This window comes from Physeter macrocephalus, chromosome 18 (genome assembly GCF_002837175.3).
Source record: "Physeter macrocephalus isolate SW-GA chromosome 18, ASM283717v5, whole genome shotgun sequence".
In the NCBI taxonomy this organism is placed as follows: domain Eukaryota; kingdom Metazoa; phylum Chordata; class Mammalia; order Artiodactyla; family Physeteridae; genus Physeter; species Physeter macrocephalus.
The window spans coordinates 36,487,191-36,507,035 of record NC_041231.1 but is presented as its reverse complement, the minus strand read 5'-3'; the positions used below and the strand labels follow the sequence as shown (position 1 = coordinate 36,507,035).

Here is a 19,845-nt window from a genome sequence, read left to right as displayed (position 1 = left end):
AGGTACAAATTTCCAGTCAGAAAATAAATCAGACATGGGATGCAACATAGCATAAGGAATATAGTCAATAATATTGTAATACTTTTGTATGGTGACAGATGGTCACTAGACTTATTGTCGTGATCATTTCTTAATGTATTTAAATGTTGACTCACTATGTTGTACACCTGAGACTAACATAATATTGTATATCAACTACACTTCAACTGAAAAAAAAAAGATGTAAGAACTGGAGAAACTGGGTAAAGGGTACATGGGACCTCCCTGTACAGTTTTTTGCGTGTGACACTTCATATGAAGCTATATGTTAAAAATGGGGTATAATTCTATGAGAAAATGAAATATGGTTTACACCATCTATTTTCAAAATTCTAAATTTCTTATTGTACTCCCAAATGACTGAAAAAAATCAGTTAATTAAAAAGCACCTACTCAATATCTATTAGTGTGAGAATCTAAGCTGGGGAGGGAACTGTAAGAGATAAAGAATTATGAAACATTTACCTGCCTCAAAGAAGCATAAAATCTAGATCAAGATCCATATGTTAAAAAAAAATGAAAAGTAAGAAAACATATGGACAAAAGTGATTACTTCTGGATGGGTTATGACTAATATTTATTTTCTTCTTTATACTCTTACATGCTTAAAATTTTGCAAAAAGAATACGTTGCTTTCATTTTTTTAGTTCAATTTTTTCAGTAATACTTATGGGAATCTAAGATGATACACCCATTCTAGGAAAGTTTAGCAGTTACTTAAAAAAAAATAAACAAGCAACTACCACATGACCCAGCAACTGCACTCCTGGGCATTTATCTTGGAGAAATGAAAACTTATGTTCACACAAAAACATGTCCATGCATTTTATAGCAATTTTATTTGTAAAAGCCCAAACCTGGAAATAACCCAGATGTCCTGTAACAAGTGAATGATTAAGCAAACTGTAGTACATCAATATCATTAAATACTTCTCAGCAATAAAAAGGAGTAAACAACCTAAATGAATCCCCAGAGAATTATACTGGGTGAAAAAAAGCCAATTCCCAAAAGATACATAGTGTATGATTCCTCTATAAATACTCTATAAATATTATCTTTTTAATTCTCATAACAACTCTTAAAGGTAGGTATTATTATTATCCCTATTTTATAGATAAGAAAAATTGAGGCAATTACAGAAAAGTTAGCTGACTTGCCTGTATTCATGCAGCTATTATGTGGCAGAACTGAAATTTAATCCCTTACTCCAGTCTAACTCCAAAATCTGTGTACATTCAGTAATTGGTTAAAGTGAAAATATCTAGCAAATGATTAGAAATGTGGGACTGAAATTTTTTAGAGACCTCAAGGCTGGAGAAAGATATATTGGAGTTGCTAGCAAAGATAGGTCATGTGCTTTATCAAAATATTTAAAAGAGAGGGGGCAAAAAGACCTAAAGCTAATCCCTCTATGCCTAAATCTTGAGTAGAAGTGAAACAAAACTTAAAATAGAAATGAGGCCTGCTTGCTTGCTTTTTCCTTCTTTCTTTCCTCCTTTCCTCCCTTCCTCCCATCCTTCTTTCCTTCCCTCTTCCCCTTCCTTCCCTCCCTTCTTTTGTCCTTCCTTCCTTCCTTCCTTCCTTCCTTCCTTCACTTTTCCCATATTTTGTAATGTTCTATAGTGAATATGTATCATATAAACAGTAAGAAAAAAATTATATATTTTAAATGGAAAGGATGGTGAAAATCCAACCTAGGGAGCATAAATGAAGCTAGAGAATGTTTACCTGTCATGAATAGAGTTGATATAAAGGTTCACAAACCAGATGAGAGAGTACTGGTACATGGGATCAATGTTAGCCAGGTCTGCAATGCTAAAGAATAATACTGATGAATGTTTAGCAATAGGTCTATAGCCTTCTCGAGACTCTGCTATTTTGAGTTCTGTTTTTTCTGCAATCTAGAAGAAGAGAAAAATCAAGATTAAGAAATAGGAGATGTTTTAATTATGTATTTTTCATATAATGAAATTTATATTAAAAATATCCCCTAACTTAATGACAAAATTATACAGGCATAGTTTACATCAAGGGCTTTACTATGCTAAAATCTATAAAAAAAGAAAGGGAGGGACTACCCTGGTGGTCCAGTGGTAAAGAATCTGCCTTCCAATGCAGGGGACACTGGTTCGATCTCTGGTCTGGGAACTAAGGTCCCACATGCTGTAGGGCAACTAAGCCTGTGCACCACCACTACTGAGCCTGCGTGCCTCAACTAGAGAGACTGCATGCCGCAAACTACAGAGCCCACGTGCTCTGGAGCCCACGGGCCACAACTAGAGAAGAGAAAAAACAACCTGCATGACACAACTAGAGAGACGCCCATGCGCCACAATGAAGAGGCCATTGTAACTAAAGCTCCCACATGCCTCAGCGAAGCTCCTGCATGCTGCAACTAAGACCCAACGCAGCCAAAAAAAAAGTCTAAAAAAGAAAGAAAGGGAAAGGAAGGAAGGAAAGAACTAGGGAGAGAGGGAAGAGGATGAAGAGAGGGTGGAAAGAAGAGAGGTAAAAGAAGGAAAAATATCTTTACAGACTGAAGGTGTAACTACCCACCAATCATCTCTTTCTTATTTGAGGAATGCAAAACTGTCAATCTTTGCTTATTCTTTGCCTTCATCTGACATGTATCTATTATTGTCACTCACCCTCTTTTATTTTAATAGGTCAGAGATAGAGAGAGAGGGAGATGGAGAGAGAGACAGCAAGTGTGCATGTGTGTATGGTTTAAGGTGTCAACATGTGTACCAGAACCCAGCACAAAGTCTGGCAAAGTAGGAATTCAGAAATACTTGTGGCTGATGGTTTGAAACATTAAGTATACCTTTTTTCAGTGAAATTCTCAAATTTTTAACTTTTCTGGGCTTAATAGGGGTATAGATATTTAACCCCAAACGAAAAAATTTCTCCAAGATACCAGCCCTTCAAATGACAACTCAATCTGATAGGTTGATATTCTATAGGAAAAACATGTAGAGCATTTTCCCAACCGTCTCTCCCTTCTTTGGAAATGCTATCCACAGACTCTGTTGAATAAATGTGCCTATGTAGCCATGTTTATATTGAATGATCCTGTTTGTAGCTGATTCAATCAGGTGGGAGGGATAGAACCAGACCCAAAATAAGCTAATTAATTTTCCCTTCAGAGAACGAGAACTTTAGGAGCATCAAAAACTGAAATCAGGTGGTACTTGGCCTTAGTGCTAAAAGGTAATGGTATTAGAGTTGGTTTCTATGTGCAAGATAAACGTACGAAGGAACAGTACAAAAGTTTTACAGAAAAAATTGGTCTCCGGATGGAGCAGAAAGAAGCACATATGAGGACGACACAACCTTAGAGAAAGGGAGAGACAAAGAGCATAGAAACTTAATGCTCTCCATTAATTCCTGAGGCCTGTATGTACTTCCGATAATTGGGAAAATAAAATATCCCCTTGTATATTTTTTATTTAAGCTAATTTGAGTAGGTTTCTGTTCCTTGCAAGCAAACTTTCCCCCAAATTACAGTGTAGCTACAATTAAAAGTAAGGTTTGAACCTCAATCTTGACTATAAGTAAAACAAAGTTACCAACAATGGAAATTAATGACATTTTTACAAAAGAAAGCATAATCTTGGTATTCTCATTTAAACCTCCTGTTATTTAACCCTTAATTTTTTCAGCTAAATGCCATTTACCATTAACGGCAACAGTAAGCAAAAACATTTAGCAAATATTGTTATTATTTTTAAAGAGTAAATAATAATTTAACTCAGGTTCCAAGGCTTAAGCTGCAGTATATTTATAAATAGTGTTATATTTATATATACTTGGCTGCTTAGTATGAAACTCAAGACATATAGATTTTTGATGAATTACCATTAATGGCCTAAAATCAAAGGACAAGACATTTTCTAACAAATAAACATTGTGAGCATATGATGTTAAAAGAGGAGAATTTATTATTTGTAAAAATTTCCTGGGCTGCGCTATTTATATATATTATACTTTCCAAGAATCTACAAGACTAAACTTCAACCAAGACAACTTTTGCGGGGAGGGAAGGCTTTGAAACTTATAGAACCAATTTTTTTTAAATATTTATTTATTTAATTGCACAGGGTCTTAGTTCTGGCATGTGAACTCTTAGTTGCAGCATGCAGGTGGGATCTAGTTCCCTGACCAGGGATCGAACCCGGGCCCCCTGCATTGGGAGTGCGGAGTCTTATCCACTGCACCACCAGGGAAGTCCAGAACAAATTCTTAAAGTTTTGTTTGTGTTTGTTTAATCTTATGGGTTGGGATAAATGGGAAAAGCAGGTTTTAGACTATGTGGGGACACTTTGCTCTGAAGATGGTTTTTCTTACATCTGGGTGGGTGGGTGGATAGAAGTCAGGGCCAGATACAGAGCATGTTTTGAATCAAAATATATAGTGAATTCTAAATTATGTTTGTAATGATCAATGAGACCCAGTTAAAAAGACATTATGATTAAAATTCTCTTTTTTTTGTAAGATGAAGTATTTGAACCAATAAATATTGATATCTACTTTCCTCTTTGAGTCTAATAGGAAATAAGCTGATAAATGCTTCCTGTCTTTTCTTCCCTTTGAAAAAACACTGTGGTGAGAGGAAAATGAGGAATGGGTTCTGCTCTGACGAACATTAATTGGTAAGGCAGACATTATAGAATATCTCAGCCATGGTCCCCAGGTGGGAGGCTACCACAGCATATTACTCTAAGACACTACTCCTTTTGGCTCTCCTGAAATGAAAAACACAAACACAAAACAAAACAGTACACCTGGCTAGAGAGAGTCATTACCATCACATTCACATAAAACTAAACCAATCCCAAGGGGAAAGGTGCCTAGACCTTTTGGAAATCCTCTACCCCAAAACTGGGGTGCATGGGGTAGGGTGCAAACAGAAGGATGCTGAGCAATTAGTGAAATTTCTATTTAGGTTTCTTTTTATTTTTTAATTATGCCAATATTAAGATGTGTTTAATTCATTGGGTGGGCCAAGGAGGATTGAAAGGTCTGAAAATCAGTAAAGTTAGCCTACTAAAGTCATTCTGTATTATCATTTCATTGTGTGAACTTGGGCCTTGACTACTTTTTCTGGGCCCTACTTTTCTCAACTATGAAATGCTAAAGATGACAAATAGCTAAGTCTTCTTCCACCCATAACACTGTAGGATTATATTTTTTAAAAGATGCAATATAAAAATACCATTTAGCTGTGTTAGATGAATTTGCAATAAGGACATTATTGTATGTGTCTTCCTTCCTCTACCTGCCACTCCCAACTCTCATACCTCTCTCCCAGAAAAAAGACAAGGCAATGTCAGAAGATCATCCTTATTAGTTCCTAGAACCACTTACTGTCCAATTAACCAGCAATTACCTTCACACATCTTAAGTTCCAACCAGGAAGAGAGGAAAGCCATATTCTCAAACTTAAGTTTTAGGTGAAGAGTCAATTAAAATTTGAATGAACCTGACTAGCTTACCCTACCTACGCAATAATAAAAAGTATGTTTAAAATTTGTTTAATTCCAAATTTATTTCTTCTGTGTATAGGTGCCACATAGATGACACCAAGTTTTGAATGATTCAACAGTATAGGATATTCTCTTATGAGTTTAAAATTAGTTTCTATCTTTTGGTATTTTATGAATTCTTTTCCTCTTCCCATAAGCCTAGTATAGCATTTTCCTAAGGGAGCGGGAGCACATTGGACTTCTAAGAATCTAAAAATTTCTAGGATTCTTTTTTCACCTGTTGTTTCTTTGTTATCTCATTGGACATCAATTTAGCAGAGTCTAAGACTTTAATTGTACTTTCATCTTCTAAAATGTTCCCTTCTGAAGATGATAATGTTTCTAAAATTTTTTTCTCTATATCTTTTAGCTGTTTCTTATTAGCTGCAGACTGAAGAATAAGAGCATTTCGTTCCTCTTCTAATTCTGGTCTAAAAAGATAAAAACATTTAGTCTAAATATGTAGTATTTTATCCAAATATTAGATATCACAATTTTGTAGACAGTTAAATAATTTTGTAGACATATAATACAAATTAAGATGATTAATCTCTTTATCCTAACCTAAGGAAAAAAATACTCCCATGAAAATAATAATTTGAGAAATTCAAGCAAAAAAAAGCATTAATTACATATATGTAAAATGTGGCAATAACATATACTACAGTAAGTGTAAGAATATGTTAAATTTATCCATATGGCTTAGCTCATTGTGTGAGAATAAGAACCGGAAAAGAAACTCAGAATATGAGACTTCTTATCTATTCCTTGGCTTAATCACATTCAGTCCCATTTTCATCATCTCTTCTACAACAGGAGACAGAAAAGATGACTCATCCTACAACTGGATCTTCAAGTAAAAGACAAAACTCGCAATTATATCTTAACAATGAAGGAATGAAACTTCAAAATAACATAATTCACCATGTTATAGAATATGTTATGACATAGTTCTGTCTTGGTTACTGCGCAAGTGGGATAAATACTGAAAATAACAAAAGTACTTCATGGTAAATATTTTCACTTATAATTTGATTTCATGTAATAGACTACTTGATAGTGTTATATTAAGCTTCAAGTGGAATCAAAGATTTCCTTCAGGGAGCAATTCTTTACTAGTAGCCCTTCTAGGTATCATACGATTTTTTCTCATTTAAAAAATAATACATGGGCTTCCCTGGTGGCGCAGTGGTTGGGAGCCCGCCTGCCAGTGCGGGGGACACGGGTTCGTGGCCCGGTCTGGGGGAGATCCTGCGTGCCGCGAAGCGGCTGGGCCCGTGGGCCATGGCCGCTGAGCCTGCGCGTCCGGAGCCTGTGCTCCGCGGCGGGAAAGGCCGCAGCAGTGGGAGGCCCGCGTACCGCAAAAAAAAAAAATTAATAAAATAAAAAATAATAAAATAAAGACACGGGTTCGTGGCCCGGTCTGGGGGAGATCCTGCGTGCCGCGAAGCGGCTGGGCCCGTGGGCCATGGCCGCTGAGCCTGCGCGTCCGGAGCCTGTGCTCCGCGGCGGGAAAGGCCGCAGCAGTGGGAGGCCCGCGTACCGCAAAAAAAATAAATAAATAAAATAAAAAATAATACATGCTAGTAATGGAAAAATACATAAAGTATAAAGAAAATAATAAGAATTATCCATAATCTTACCACTCCTAAGGATTATCGCTGTCAACATTCTGGTGTAATCTTTCTCAATCTTTTTTTGTTATATATGGATATCCATTCATGCATTAACTTTTTAAAAACAAATATTACCCCTACCATATATAGGTTTGTATCCTGCTTTTTCATTCTTGTCCTAAGTATTTTCTTATTTCATTAATAACCTGTATATGTCTTTGAACACATTTCTGATTTTGTCTGTAGCATACATTCCTAGGGATGAAATTTTTTGGCTCAAACAGTCAGATACAAGTCAGAAGTCATGGCATATCACCTGAATCCTGCTACCCATACTAAAAGCCCAATATAACATGGTTGGTTTATAACTTACTTGTTATAGAATGGCTATTTTAAAGAACTAAATACTTACTTAATTTATAATGACAAAACATAAAATTTTGACAAGGTTTCAAAATAATCACATAACAAAAGTATTAATGGCCTACAAATATTCCTCTCTATACCCCCTGGAAGTATCTAAAAAACACGTACCTCTCCTTTGCAACAACAATACCTAGTAATTGATCTTCAAGTCCTTCTGGAGTTATCATGAAATTGAGCAAAGATAGCTTTGTAGCCAGCTCTGGCATATAGTGTGGATTCCTCAGCTTTGTGGTGATATAAAACTTGAAATCAAAGGAATACTCAATAATGACCTCACCAAGTCTGATGCAATCAATGCCACCTGTATTTTAGAAAAAAAATGCAGAATAAATAAGCCAAAGTTACATAGCCCATTCCCACTATGTTAAAGCCCTTCCTAGGTTACAAGTAAAAAGTCATAAAGTAATTTTAAATAGGATACAGGTGTTGCAAAAGTCACACATAACACAGAGGCAAGTAAGCAATTATACAGCAGGACTCATTAATTCTGGGGTACTATAAGACATTTTCTCTGGTTGTCATGGAGCCTTCTAGATGAAGATTCCTTTTTTTTTTTTTTTGCGGTACGCGGGCCTCTCACTGCTGCGGCCTCTCCCGTTGCGGAGCACAGGCTCCGGACGCGCAGGCCCAGCGGCCATGGCTAACTGGCCCAGCCACTCCGCGGCATGTGGGATCCTCCCGGACCGGGGTTCGAACCCGTGTCTCCTGCATTGGCAGGAGGACTCCCAACCACTGCACCACCAGGCAAGCCCCCAAGATTCCTTTTGATCTTACTTCTTCCATTACTTTTCAATAATGATTCCAAAATTATTTATATATTACTAAAGCTCTTAAAAGTACTAGAGTTTGACAGAGATAAAATTTTTATAAGCAGAAAGATGTAAGGTGGGCTACGTTTACCTAAAGTCAACTCTGGTCCACATTAACCACTACTATTCATAGTAATGGACTTTGTGTGGTCCTTGGTCACAAGATAAAGGAATTTCAGGCTGGCTTCAACTTCATATTCTCTACTGAACAACAGTCTAGGTAACAGTGATTAAGGCAATGAAGGTATTTACTTTAGAATATCTGATACTTGTTCCAAATTTCCTTTCATGCATAACAATGACACAGAAGTTCTGCGTTAACATTATTATTAAAATATGTAGTGGTTTTCTTGCCTCAGAGATAATCCAATCACCTTTCAGTTCTACCAACCAATATCAATTGATTTCTACCTTGTTTAAAAGTTTGTCTAAGTAGTAAAGGCTCCAAAGATGGATCCAGTTCTTCACCAACATTTTCTAATAGAAGTGGAGTTCCAAACTGAATACAGTTTTCCAGTATTCTCATATAGTCTGAATCTGATAGCTTAATAACACTAAGCTGATTTTCTTTCTCAGAGTTTTTGATCCATTTATTGGCTTGACCCTGGGGGTCAATCATTAAAGGCCTAGAATATAATAAGAAATATAATGAGGGGAATAAATAGATGCTGAGATTTCTTTAAAATTATATAATTTACATAATAAACATCAGCATCAATCTGTACAAATACAAAGTGTTTCACGTACATTATCAGGATTAATCTTCACAAAAGTCCTGTGAGAAAAAAGTGAAAAGGAGTTTCATTCTCATTTATTTTTGAAGTGAAGAAATTCAGTCTCAGGGAGTACTTTGCCCAAGGTTCTAAGGTTAAAAAACTAGTTCAATGTCAGAAGTAGGACAAAGAGCTGTGCTTTTTCCAACATAAAATACTGTTTTCATGGTAATTTTAATACATGTCATCTGTTAACATAATATAAAAAATAATCCAACGTATTTGATAAAAATTTAAAATAAGAGATCCACTAGCCTATAACGGATTTTCTTAGGTTATGAGTAGAACCATAAACTAAGTTTCCAAGTTTAGTTTAGTATATATTTGAGATCTATTTAGGAATTTTTTCTATGTAAGTATGGTAAAGACTTTGTGTTTAAGAACATATGATTCATGGTTCCAGAGAATCAAAATATGATGTGCTTTCCTCTTCCTCAGTGATGATGCTGTCTTAGGTTCCTTTTATATTCAGCACAGTGTATTAAATTATCTTTAAAAAATATTAGCACAGAAAGGGGAGTTTTCATTCCATGTCACTTTGGCTTTCCCATTCTCCTTCTGTTTCAACAGCTTCTAGGGATAAAAATCCCCTTTCCCTTTGCCTAAAAATAAGCTCTTTAATCAACTACTCCCAGATAACTTTGTTCTTTTATTTTCTTTCCTTTCCAAAAAACAAAACAATCCAATACTAGCTGACTGGTTGTTTTCTTTCTCTGCTCAAACTGTGCTGAAATCCTATTGAAAGCGCAAAAAAGTCCAGACGCTAGTTAAAATTTACTTTTGCTATCACAGCAAACAGAGGAAAAGTGTTCTGGAAATGATAAAGTTATTTTGCACACAATTGCTTAAAAGTTGTCTAGTAATTAGACTAGATGCTTTTAGTACCTTTCAAGGCCCTGTTTAAAGGGACATTTTTTCTTCCTTATATAACCTTATTATTGGAAAAATATGGTATTTGTTCATTCCCCAGCAAAAAGTAACTATTTCTGTCAATTAAGATTTTTAATGCCTATCAATATTCATGGTAAAACCTAAATCAATCAATGTTCTCAGTAATGCAATAATTAGAGATCCTGTTTATTCTAAAAGAAATCCAACTTCTATTTAATACAACTTTCTTTGAGTATTACAAATACAACTGGAAAATTGAGTTGTGTCCATCAGAGAAATAACGCCATGCCAAGTTATTTGTATTCCATATGTACCTGACTGTAGGTATGAAAGTAATGTTCATCTACATTTGAGATCCTTGGGCAGTCTGAAGAAAAAAGCATTATCAATCTACGCTTCTGAGAGAGGTAGTAATTTTGGGGAAAACAAAGCTTTGCTGTTAAGTAGCCAGTAGCCAGTGTTGTATTAGTAAATGATAATAAAGCAAAAGAGTAAGTATTTTCATTGTGGTTAAATAGTAAGCAAGGGGCTTCCCTGGTGGCACGGTGGTTAAGAATACTCCTGCCAATGCAGGGGACACAGGTTTGAACCCTGGTCTAGGAAGATCCCAAATGCTGCAGAGCAACTAAGCCCATGTGCCACAACTGCTAAGCCTGTGCTCTGGAGCCCGCGAGTCACAACTATTGAGGCTGCGTGCCACAACTACTGAAGCCTGCGTGCCTAGAGCCCATGCTCTGCAACGGGAAGGCCACCGCAATGAGAAGCCCACGCACCGCGAAGAGTGGCCCCCGCTCAACACAACTAGAAAGGGCCCGCACGCAGCAACGAAGACCCAAAGCAAAAAAAAAAAAAAAAAAAAAAGTAAGCAAAGTCAGAATTTGAGATATAGACACTAAAATGAGGTGTTTGAAGATGATAATTATTTTTAAAAACTAACATTTACTGTGCACTTATCATGTGCTAAGCAGTTTTTCACAATGTTCCTATGAGGTAGGAGTTACTATTATCCCCATTTACAGATGGGGGACCTGAGGCAGTGAGAGGTGAAGAGGGTTACCAAAATCTCAAGATAGAAGATGACAGAGGAAAATCTGACTCCAAATATCCTGATTCCAGAGTCTGCACTACTCTCAACCACTGTACAATATTAAAACAGACAAACCTTTAGAAATCATGAGCAAGCACAAAAAGCACTGATTAATAATCAACTATGGTTCCAGCAGTATAACTGTTAAATAACCTAGAAATCCTTTTGCTACCTAGTACTGGTGGATAAAATATGACATTTTAAAAATACACAGGTGACTTACATTTTAAATATACATACATACATACAGAAAAACACAGGTGCCAGAAACACAGACAAAGCTGAATTCCAGAACACTAGGTATGTGAGCTGAAATTAAAGCTAGCCTTGGGGAGAGTGTCAGTACTAATAACCTAAGGGCTTCCTGCCCATATGTGGCAGGAAGCTGAAACTGAGACCCTTGTATTAAGCTTAAACCCACAAAAGGCTTAGTGAAATCATAGGAAAAAATCCAACTCTATTCTTAAGGAGAGAAGAAGGAAGTGTTCTGATTCCCGTTTCACCTCCAGCTTGGAAAAAGTCCCCTGAGAATCTGTAATCATGGGTCTATAGTTCATGCAGGTTCAAGGTGCAAGTTTATACTATGTACATGATACAGGAAACTCCAGCTGGGAAATTGACATATATTGAGCCTATAACACTCATGAGAATCCTAGAAGGGACAAAATACAAATTGCAGCTGGGGCAAGAGCAAAAGAAAAACTCAACCCCTGGAGGGGAGGTAGAAAAATGTCTTGGGCTAAAAACATTATACCTTTACCAACCTTTACTAAGTAGAAATCTCTTACTCTAGGAGAGGGGTATGAAACTCCTGTTCAAGACCAACCAAGGTAGAATGCAGAACTTAGCTGTCATACGAAGGAGGCGCAGAAAGGCTGAAAATGTCCTACTTCTAGGCCCCAGATGCACAGGGCCTTCCTAAGACTAAGAATCCGAATAACAGAGAACTCACACTCTGCCCCCAAAACAACCTAACATAGAGTACCAAACAATAGCTACCTCTAGGGGAACAGCAAAAATAGAGAGAGACTCCCTCTGTGTCATGAGCATTCAGGAACAGTTGAAAGCTGAAGGTAAAACTCTTAACACTGAGAAGAACACTCCAGAAAGCTACCCCTCATTCTCAGCATAGACCCATAGCTAGATTAAGTTGAAGCCTCTGGTCCCCTGAACTTTACCATAGTAACAACAAAACCCAAACCTAGTTCAACTGACGATTAGACTGACTCAAACCTCTGCACTAATGGTGAGATACAAGAAGAGGCATGACTATATCCAGGAGTTAATACCATTTAGCTCAATCCCTACTGTTAGACCAATAATATCTAGCATTCAATCAAATATTATGAGATACTTAATTAAACAAGCAAGGAAAAAAACTCAAAAGACAAAGAAACTAACAGAAACAGGCTCAAAGATGACACAAATGTTGGAAATATTAGATATGTATTTTTAAAATAACTGTGATTAAAATGTAAAAGTGCTAGTGAAAAAGGTGGACAACATGCCTCAAGAGGCAATCTTAGCAGAGAGATGAACTATAAGAAAGAGTTAAATGGAAATAAAAACTATGTTAAATCTAAAGAATTTCTTTCATGGGTTGTGTAGACTCAATACAACTAAGGAGAGAGTGAGTTAATATAGTTATTAACTTGAAGATAGTTTTATAGAATTATCTAGCGTGAAACTCAAAAAGAAAAAAGAGTGGTTAAAAGCAGAACAGGGCATCCAATAGCTTTGGGGCAATATCAAAAAGACTCACAAATGTAAGTTTTCTTAACAGAAAGAGAAGAGGGATAAAATGAAGTAGATCTGAGAAGCTCAGAAAACCTCAATCGGGAGAACTACCGAGATGAAAAGAGACAGACAGACAGACAGACACACACACACACACACACACACACACACACACACACAACTAGATACATCACAATCAAACTGCTGGAAGCTAAAAATAGAAAAAAATTTGAAGGTTGTCAGAGGAAAAAAAAGACATTACAGAAAAAGGAATTAAAATTAGAGCAGACTTCTTATCAGAAACTACGCAGTCCAGGAACAATGGAGTGATATCTTTAAAGGAAAAAAGGAAAACCAAAAGAATCCAAAAAACTGTCAACTCAGAATTCTAAACCCAGCAAACAATATCTTTCAAAATGAAGATGAAATAAAGAAAAAAAGCTAAATGAATTAATTGCCAATAGACCTGTACTCAGGAAGTGCTGAAAAATATTTGTCAGGCAGAAGAAATATGAAAATAAATAGAAACATAAAGAAATGAAGAAGTCTAAGGGAATTCCCTGGCAGCCCAGTGGTTAGGACTTGGTTCTTTCACTGCTGTGACTCAGGTTCAATCCCTGGTTGGGGAACTAAGATCTTGTAAGCCGTGCCACCACAAGGCCAAAAAATAAAACAATCAAAAAGTCCAAAAATGGGGAAAAAATGAACATAAATGACAATTTTCTTATATTTAATCACCCTAACATAATTACTGTCTAAAGCAAAAATAGTAACAATGTATTGTGGGATTTATGACATATGAAAAATAAAATATACAATAACAGCACAATAAATAGGAGAGAGACATTGGAACTATACTGTTGCAAGATTCTTACACTATATGTGTAGCAGTAATATTGCTATCTGAAAGTATTCAGAAACTAAAGATGTATATTGTAAACTCTAGAGCAAACACTTAAAATAGGGAATATGTAACCAACAAGCAAATAGTGGAGATAAAATAGAATCACAAAAAAATTCAATTAATCTAAAGCCAGGTGGAAAAAGAAGATAAAAGGAACAAAGAACAGATGAGCCAAACAGAAAAGAACTTGTAAGACAGTAGATTTAAATCTAAATGTATCAATAATTCCATTAAGTATCAATGATCTAAATACTCTGATTACAAGTGAGAATTATATCAATTATATCTCTATTTTAAAAAACAGAAAAAAAGTCATGTAATCCCTCCTATTTAAAAGCTTCAAATGGTTGGTAATGTTCTGCATCTTGAATGTGGCAGGGATCATATGACCATAGGCCTTAATCAAAATTCATAAAACACTGCACCTAAAAAGGGTGAATTTTATTGTATATATCATATCTCAATAAACCTGACATAAAATTAATGAAAAAATAAAGTGAGGAGAAAAACAAAGACATTTTCAGACCAATTCACAAGTCCTTACTAAGACTGAAGGGACAAAGATAGCATTACAAATCAGTGAGGAAAGGAAGAATAACTCAATAAATGCTGCTGGGGTAAATGGTTATCATTATAAAATAAATAAATAAAATTAGATCCTTACCTTTCATCACATCCAAAGATGCAAAAAGAAGCAAGCAACAGGGGCCTAATTGTAAACTGCTTTCCCAGTTCACGACTCTTTTTCTGAGAACTATATTCTTGACCTACTCATGTGTGTTACTACAATGGCTTGGCCTCCAGCCATAGGTGACAAGACCTAGTATGGATATTTGTCCCACACTAAACTAATCAGATTTTTCTCTCATGGGAATTGGAACTTGTACTTAATGGTTCTGGTTAATGTATATTATTCAACTGATGAGTTCTGTGAACTTAGGAACTAAGGCTTCATTAGGGAATGGCCATGTGTACAGAAGAACAGAATCAGCATATAATCAGAGATAGACTAATGAAGCAGCTGCAAAGAGAAAAACACAGAAGATAGGTCCTACAGTGAGGGAGAGAAAGAGAGACAGAGGGAGAGATTGAGACTGATTGGGAGAGATACCAATTTTCACATTACAAAAGCCTGCTGGCCCAACTTTTCTTTGAGGTACACTTAAGATACTCTAAAGTGGGTAGCCCAAAGAGTGAACGTTAGTTACATTACTGGGTTCTGCTGTTTGGAGGCAGAGAGAAGAGATTAAGCCTCTGTGGTCACTTAACAGTGTCCAGAAGGATGATAGCCATAGATGAACACATTGGTCCAACTGGCAAGAAGTGAAGTCTGTTCTATAAGGATGGAGACTTATCCCTCAGAACTGACCCAGTCCATGACTTATTGACCAGCCAGTCCAAAAATAACAGGTAGAAAGGAGTAACACCATTGAAATATTACTGTATTAGAAGAGTCATCTTTCTGCCAGAAAATGACAGATTATTTTCTTCAATTTACATACAATCCTGAAACCTCTGGTTTCCCTGGATTTCAGTTAAGCCTTATAGATATCCTAATAGCATTTTTGAACTGCAATTTAAAAAATCTGAATGGCCACCAAATGCATAGAAAAGAGTTCTAAAACAGAATACTCAGGGTCAAATATTCTGTTAAATAGAAATTTCCCTGCTTTACAAGAGAACACATTTTCTGGAATATCTAATTACACTTCCTCAGATTGTAATAAATTTTACTAATTGCCTAGAAGTTTCAACCTAAGGATGTTCACTCTCAAGTAAAATTTTGAGTGGATAAGCACTCAAAACACATACATCAGTATTTCAGTAAAATGATACTATCAATATAAAGGAGACTTAGACGTCTTGAAGTATCTAGTAAGGTTTCCAAAGACTATAACAAACAATACCTCAAACTTTTAGAATGTAAGATTTCCTTGTATCTTTAATGTATCTTATATCCCAAAAGAAGACTGAAATTTCCATTACAGTTATAAAGGTAGCAAATGTGATACCCTATTCCACATTTCACTTAACATAATAAATAAGAACAAGGATTTGGAAGTTAAATTGCCTGGGTTCAAATTCTTACTCCACCATTTATTAGCTCAGTTATCTCACTAAATTTCAAATTACTAAATCACTCTGGGCCTCAGTCGTCTCATCTGTAAAATGGAATAATAAGAACTAACTCATAGGAATTTGTGAGGATATAAGGCACTTACAAAGTACCTCATGAATATAAGAACTCAATAGTATCTATCATAGTATTATTTGACATAAGATCCCAAGAAAAGACTTAAATTAGATGACAACATGACTAAATAACCATTTATAAGAAACTATTTCTCAGATGAGAGTAATTTCCCAAGTTTTTGAAAGTGATATAAATAAAAGGATAACAATAAAAACCATTTGGAAAACTCATATAGTTATCACACTTTCAATGACAGTGTTGAAAAAGATATACATGAAATTGCATAAATTATTGTTATAGTATCATGAAAATGGGTAGAAATACCTAGTTAAAATAAATACATTGAATAGCCAAAACCTGCAAATGGCCCAAGTGTCCATCAACAGGAAAATGCATAAACTTATATAGTCATGTAATGGAATACTACTCAACACAAAAATTAGTAAGATTATGCTTTGTGGGAAAAGCCTCATACAAAAGACTACATACAGTATGATTCCATTTATATGAAGTTCTAGAATAGGCAAAACTAATCTGTGATGGAAAATAATCAGAATAATTTCCTATGGGATGAGGGTGGGGATTTACTGGGAAGGGACAAAAGAGAATGTTTTATATCTTGACAGAGGTTTGGGTTGTACAAGTGCATACTTTTGTTAGAACTCATTGAATGGTATAGTTTTAAGTTTTCTGTACTTCATTGTGTGTAAATTTTACCTCAAAAGAAAAAAAAACAAATACTGAACTTTAGTTAATGATATGCATGCTGAAGTATTTGGAAGGAAGTAGATCCATGTCTGCAACATATGTTGAAATACATAAAAAAGGATGAGTTGATGGATGGATAGAGGGATAGATAAGAATAATAAAATGTTAATTGCAAGATCTAGGAGGTAGTAGCTATATAGGCACTTACTGTAAAATCCTTTCAACTTTTCTCTATATTTGAAAACCTTAAAATAAAATAGTTGAAAAATAAATACTTTATGTTCCTTACCAACGCCTGGAGTTATTAACAATCACTCCATTGTCTATGGAGAAAGTATCTGTAGGCAATCCAGCAATATTCCAAGCTCTAATTTTTACTGGATCACCCAGGGTCTTACTCAATGAGAACTCCTCTGAACATGGGATTTTTTTCTGCTGTAAGAAATAAACAAATTTCTTTTGATGTTTTCTTTTGTCTTGTTGATTGAAATATTGTTAACATTAAAATACTGATTTAATTGTTATTAGATATTGTTTAATAATTCTAAAGAACAAAAAGAAAACTGAAAGGAAAGTTGGACTATAGAAGTATTTCACTGATCAAACAAGAAGAAAAAAAGAAAAACCCCATATTTTCAGTCATTTCTCCCCTTCTTTGTTTTTATGATCATCTTTTCCCCCCAAATACCCCAACACATACTTTAAGTGTTCTATATAAAGAAACTTATGAAATATAAAACCATTACCTTGCACAACATGCTCCAATCCTCTGTACATGTTTGTCGAAAGCCAGCAGTGAAAGCACCAAGGTAGGCTATTACTCCTGCTGATACTAAGACATCACCAGTCAAATTTTCATATACTATCTGAAGGTCATCTGCAGCTTGAGACCATCTGGGAGATTAATCAAAGGCAAAATAGCCTCACCATAGAGAATGATCTAAGATAGTAATTGAAAGGGCTAGGGGCTTCTAGTCCAAATTCTATAACAAAATGCCATGAAATGTTGGGCACTTGCTTATCTATAAGCAAGGAGGTTGTGTCCCTTCTATATCTAATGTGCTATAATATATATCTATGTTATACAAATGATAATTTACCTTTGATTATTAGAATATTAGGCATTTCTTACAGGACTTGTCCTTTCAGAATAAGCAAAACAAAAACAAAAAAACCACCAGCATTTTGTCTAATAATTTTAATCAGGATGATATGGTCTAGTGGCCCTGCTATTTGTTCCTGAAAAACATAGGAACATCTGCAATTCATTACCAAAAATTACATTTAAGTTGTATAGCAGCTGATATACTAATGCTAAGGTTGATATTTTTTTGCATTTAATGAAACCTTTACACTAAAAAGTGCATTCCAAAACCATCCAATCTACACTACAAAGTATTGTCAAAAGTATGTAACTTTATCATGCTATTCATTCAACAAGTATAGTTAATAACTATGATAGTTGGCTGGCCAGTACTAATAAATAGATTAAAATAAGGCTAACTGGCTTTGTTAAATCAAGTCAGTTATCCGAAATAAATTTAGCAAAACGAACCATATATCCACTACTCCCTCCCAAACATTTTATTATGAAAAATTTTAACATACATAAAATTGGAAAGAATTGCACAATGATCACCCACATACTCACCACTTAAAAATTATCATTTGCTTCTTTCTCTCTCTCTCTCTCTCTCTCTTTTTTAACATTTGAAAGCAAGTTGCAAACACCATCCTTGACATTGATATTCTGTTAGGAGAAGCTTAGCCAGGTGCTTTATAGAAAGTCCCACAATCTCAACCAGCCACTTAAAAATCAGTAATCATAATAAACACCCAAAGAAAATCACATATTCAAGCCCGACATTTTAAAATATTGTTAAAAGGAGTAGAAATCTGACCTTGATTTTTCTCCACCTAGTCCTCCAATTAGTTTTGAGGCTCTTTCAAGTTTCTTAGCACAGAGTTCCACCTGGTCTTCTAAACGAGCCTTTTCCTCAGTTTTCTCAAGAAATGTTGCTTGTAAATTTTCCAGATGATGTTCTACTTCTGCTAGTTCTGCTCTCTTCTGATTCAAAAGCTCCACTGTCTCAGCTAAGGACTTCTGAGCTTCTGTTAAGCGGGCTTTCTTAGGAGCCACTACCTGTTTGGAACAATATATGCAGCTATAATGTATACTATATAAAACTGACAATCGACATAATCCTTTATAGATATTATGAATTTTAAATGTTTATTTATGATTATAAATACATTTATCACTTATAACAATAAATTATACAAATTTTAAATGCCTTAAATCTTACATCATATTTTTATATGCAGATAAAGTAAAATATATTTCTATGTCTTATAAAATATATAAAATCATTCTGGACTAGCAAACTGTTATCTATAAAATAGTCAAGTTATTCTGGACTAATAAAATGTCATAATATGTAGCAAGAATAGCATAATATATAGCAAAATATCTCAAAATAATGAGGAGTTGCCATTCAACTGCTGCAAAAAAAATAAACATGTAACAGGAATTACAAATGCTTAAAAATACATGAAAGTGCTTTTTTTTTTTTGGCATTTCCAAGTCAGCTTGGAAATTCTCAATGTCTTCCCATTCAGCTGAGGCTTACATTTGCTTTGAGGGGATTAAGACAGCAGCAGTAATACAAAAAGAAATAAAGTCTCGGTGTTCAGCTTCACTACCAAAACTGAATTTTCCTCAGCGAATCTTGAAAAGTGACACTTTGTTGAGAGAAAAATAATTTTCTAAATTTCTTATTTTATTATGCTCATTAGTATCAATATGTCAAGAATGGGGTTTGGCCAACTTGATCAGAGTGTACTATAAGCCACCAGTAGAAGGAATTTACAAGATGACCAAAGAGAGTATATGTCCATTTGAAAGAAGGGAGACCTAAGTCTTCTGGTACATTGCCGTGAATGAGCTGAAGGGTAAGAGGAAGAGTGAGGCAAAGAATCAGATATTGGGGCTTCCCTGGTGGCGTGCAGGGGTTAAGAATCCTCCTGCCAATGCAGGGGACACAGGTTCGAGCCCTGGTCTGGGAAGATCCCACATGCCGCGGAGCAACTAGGCCCGTGCGCCACAACTACTGAGTCTGCGCTCTAGAGCTCAGG

The 19,845-nt window shown here is 35.4% G+C and overlaps 1 protein-coding gene across 1 annotated transcript in view; it reads right to left on the bottom strand.

Annotated features, from left to right (window-relative positions):
- Positions 1-19,845, bottom strand: part of DNAH12 (dynein axonemal heavy chain 12) — a 233,836-nt gene that overhangs the window by 37,144 nt on the left and 176,847 nt on the right. Inside the window, exons 53-59 of the mRNA XM_024123804.3 lie at positions 18,612-18,853; positions 17,457-17,604; positions 17,000-17,145; positions 8,828-9,042; positions 7,716-7,908; positions 5,804-5,996; positions 1,769-1,941 (exon numbers count right to left, since the gene is read on the bottom strand). Coding sequence (XP_023979572.1) covers positions 1,769-1,941; positions 5,804-5,996; positions 7,716-7,908; positions 8,828-9,042; positions 17,000-17,145; positions 17,457-17,604; positions 18,612-18,853 — 1,310 coding nt within the window. The remainder of the gene's footprint in view (positions 1-1,768; positions 1,942-5,803; positions 5,997-7,715; positions 7,909-8,827; positions 9,043-16,999; positions 17,146-17,456; positions 17,605-18,611; positions 18,854-19,845) is intronic.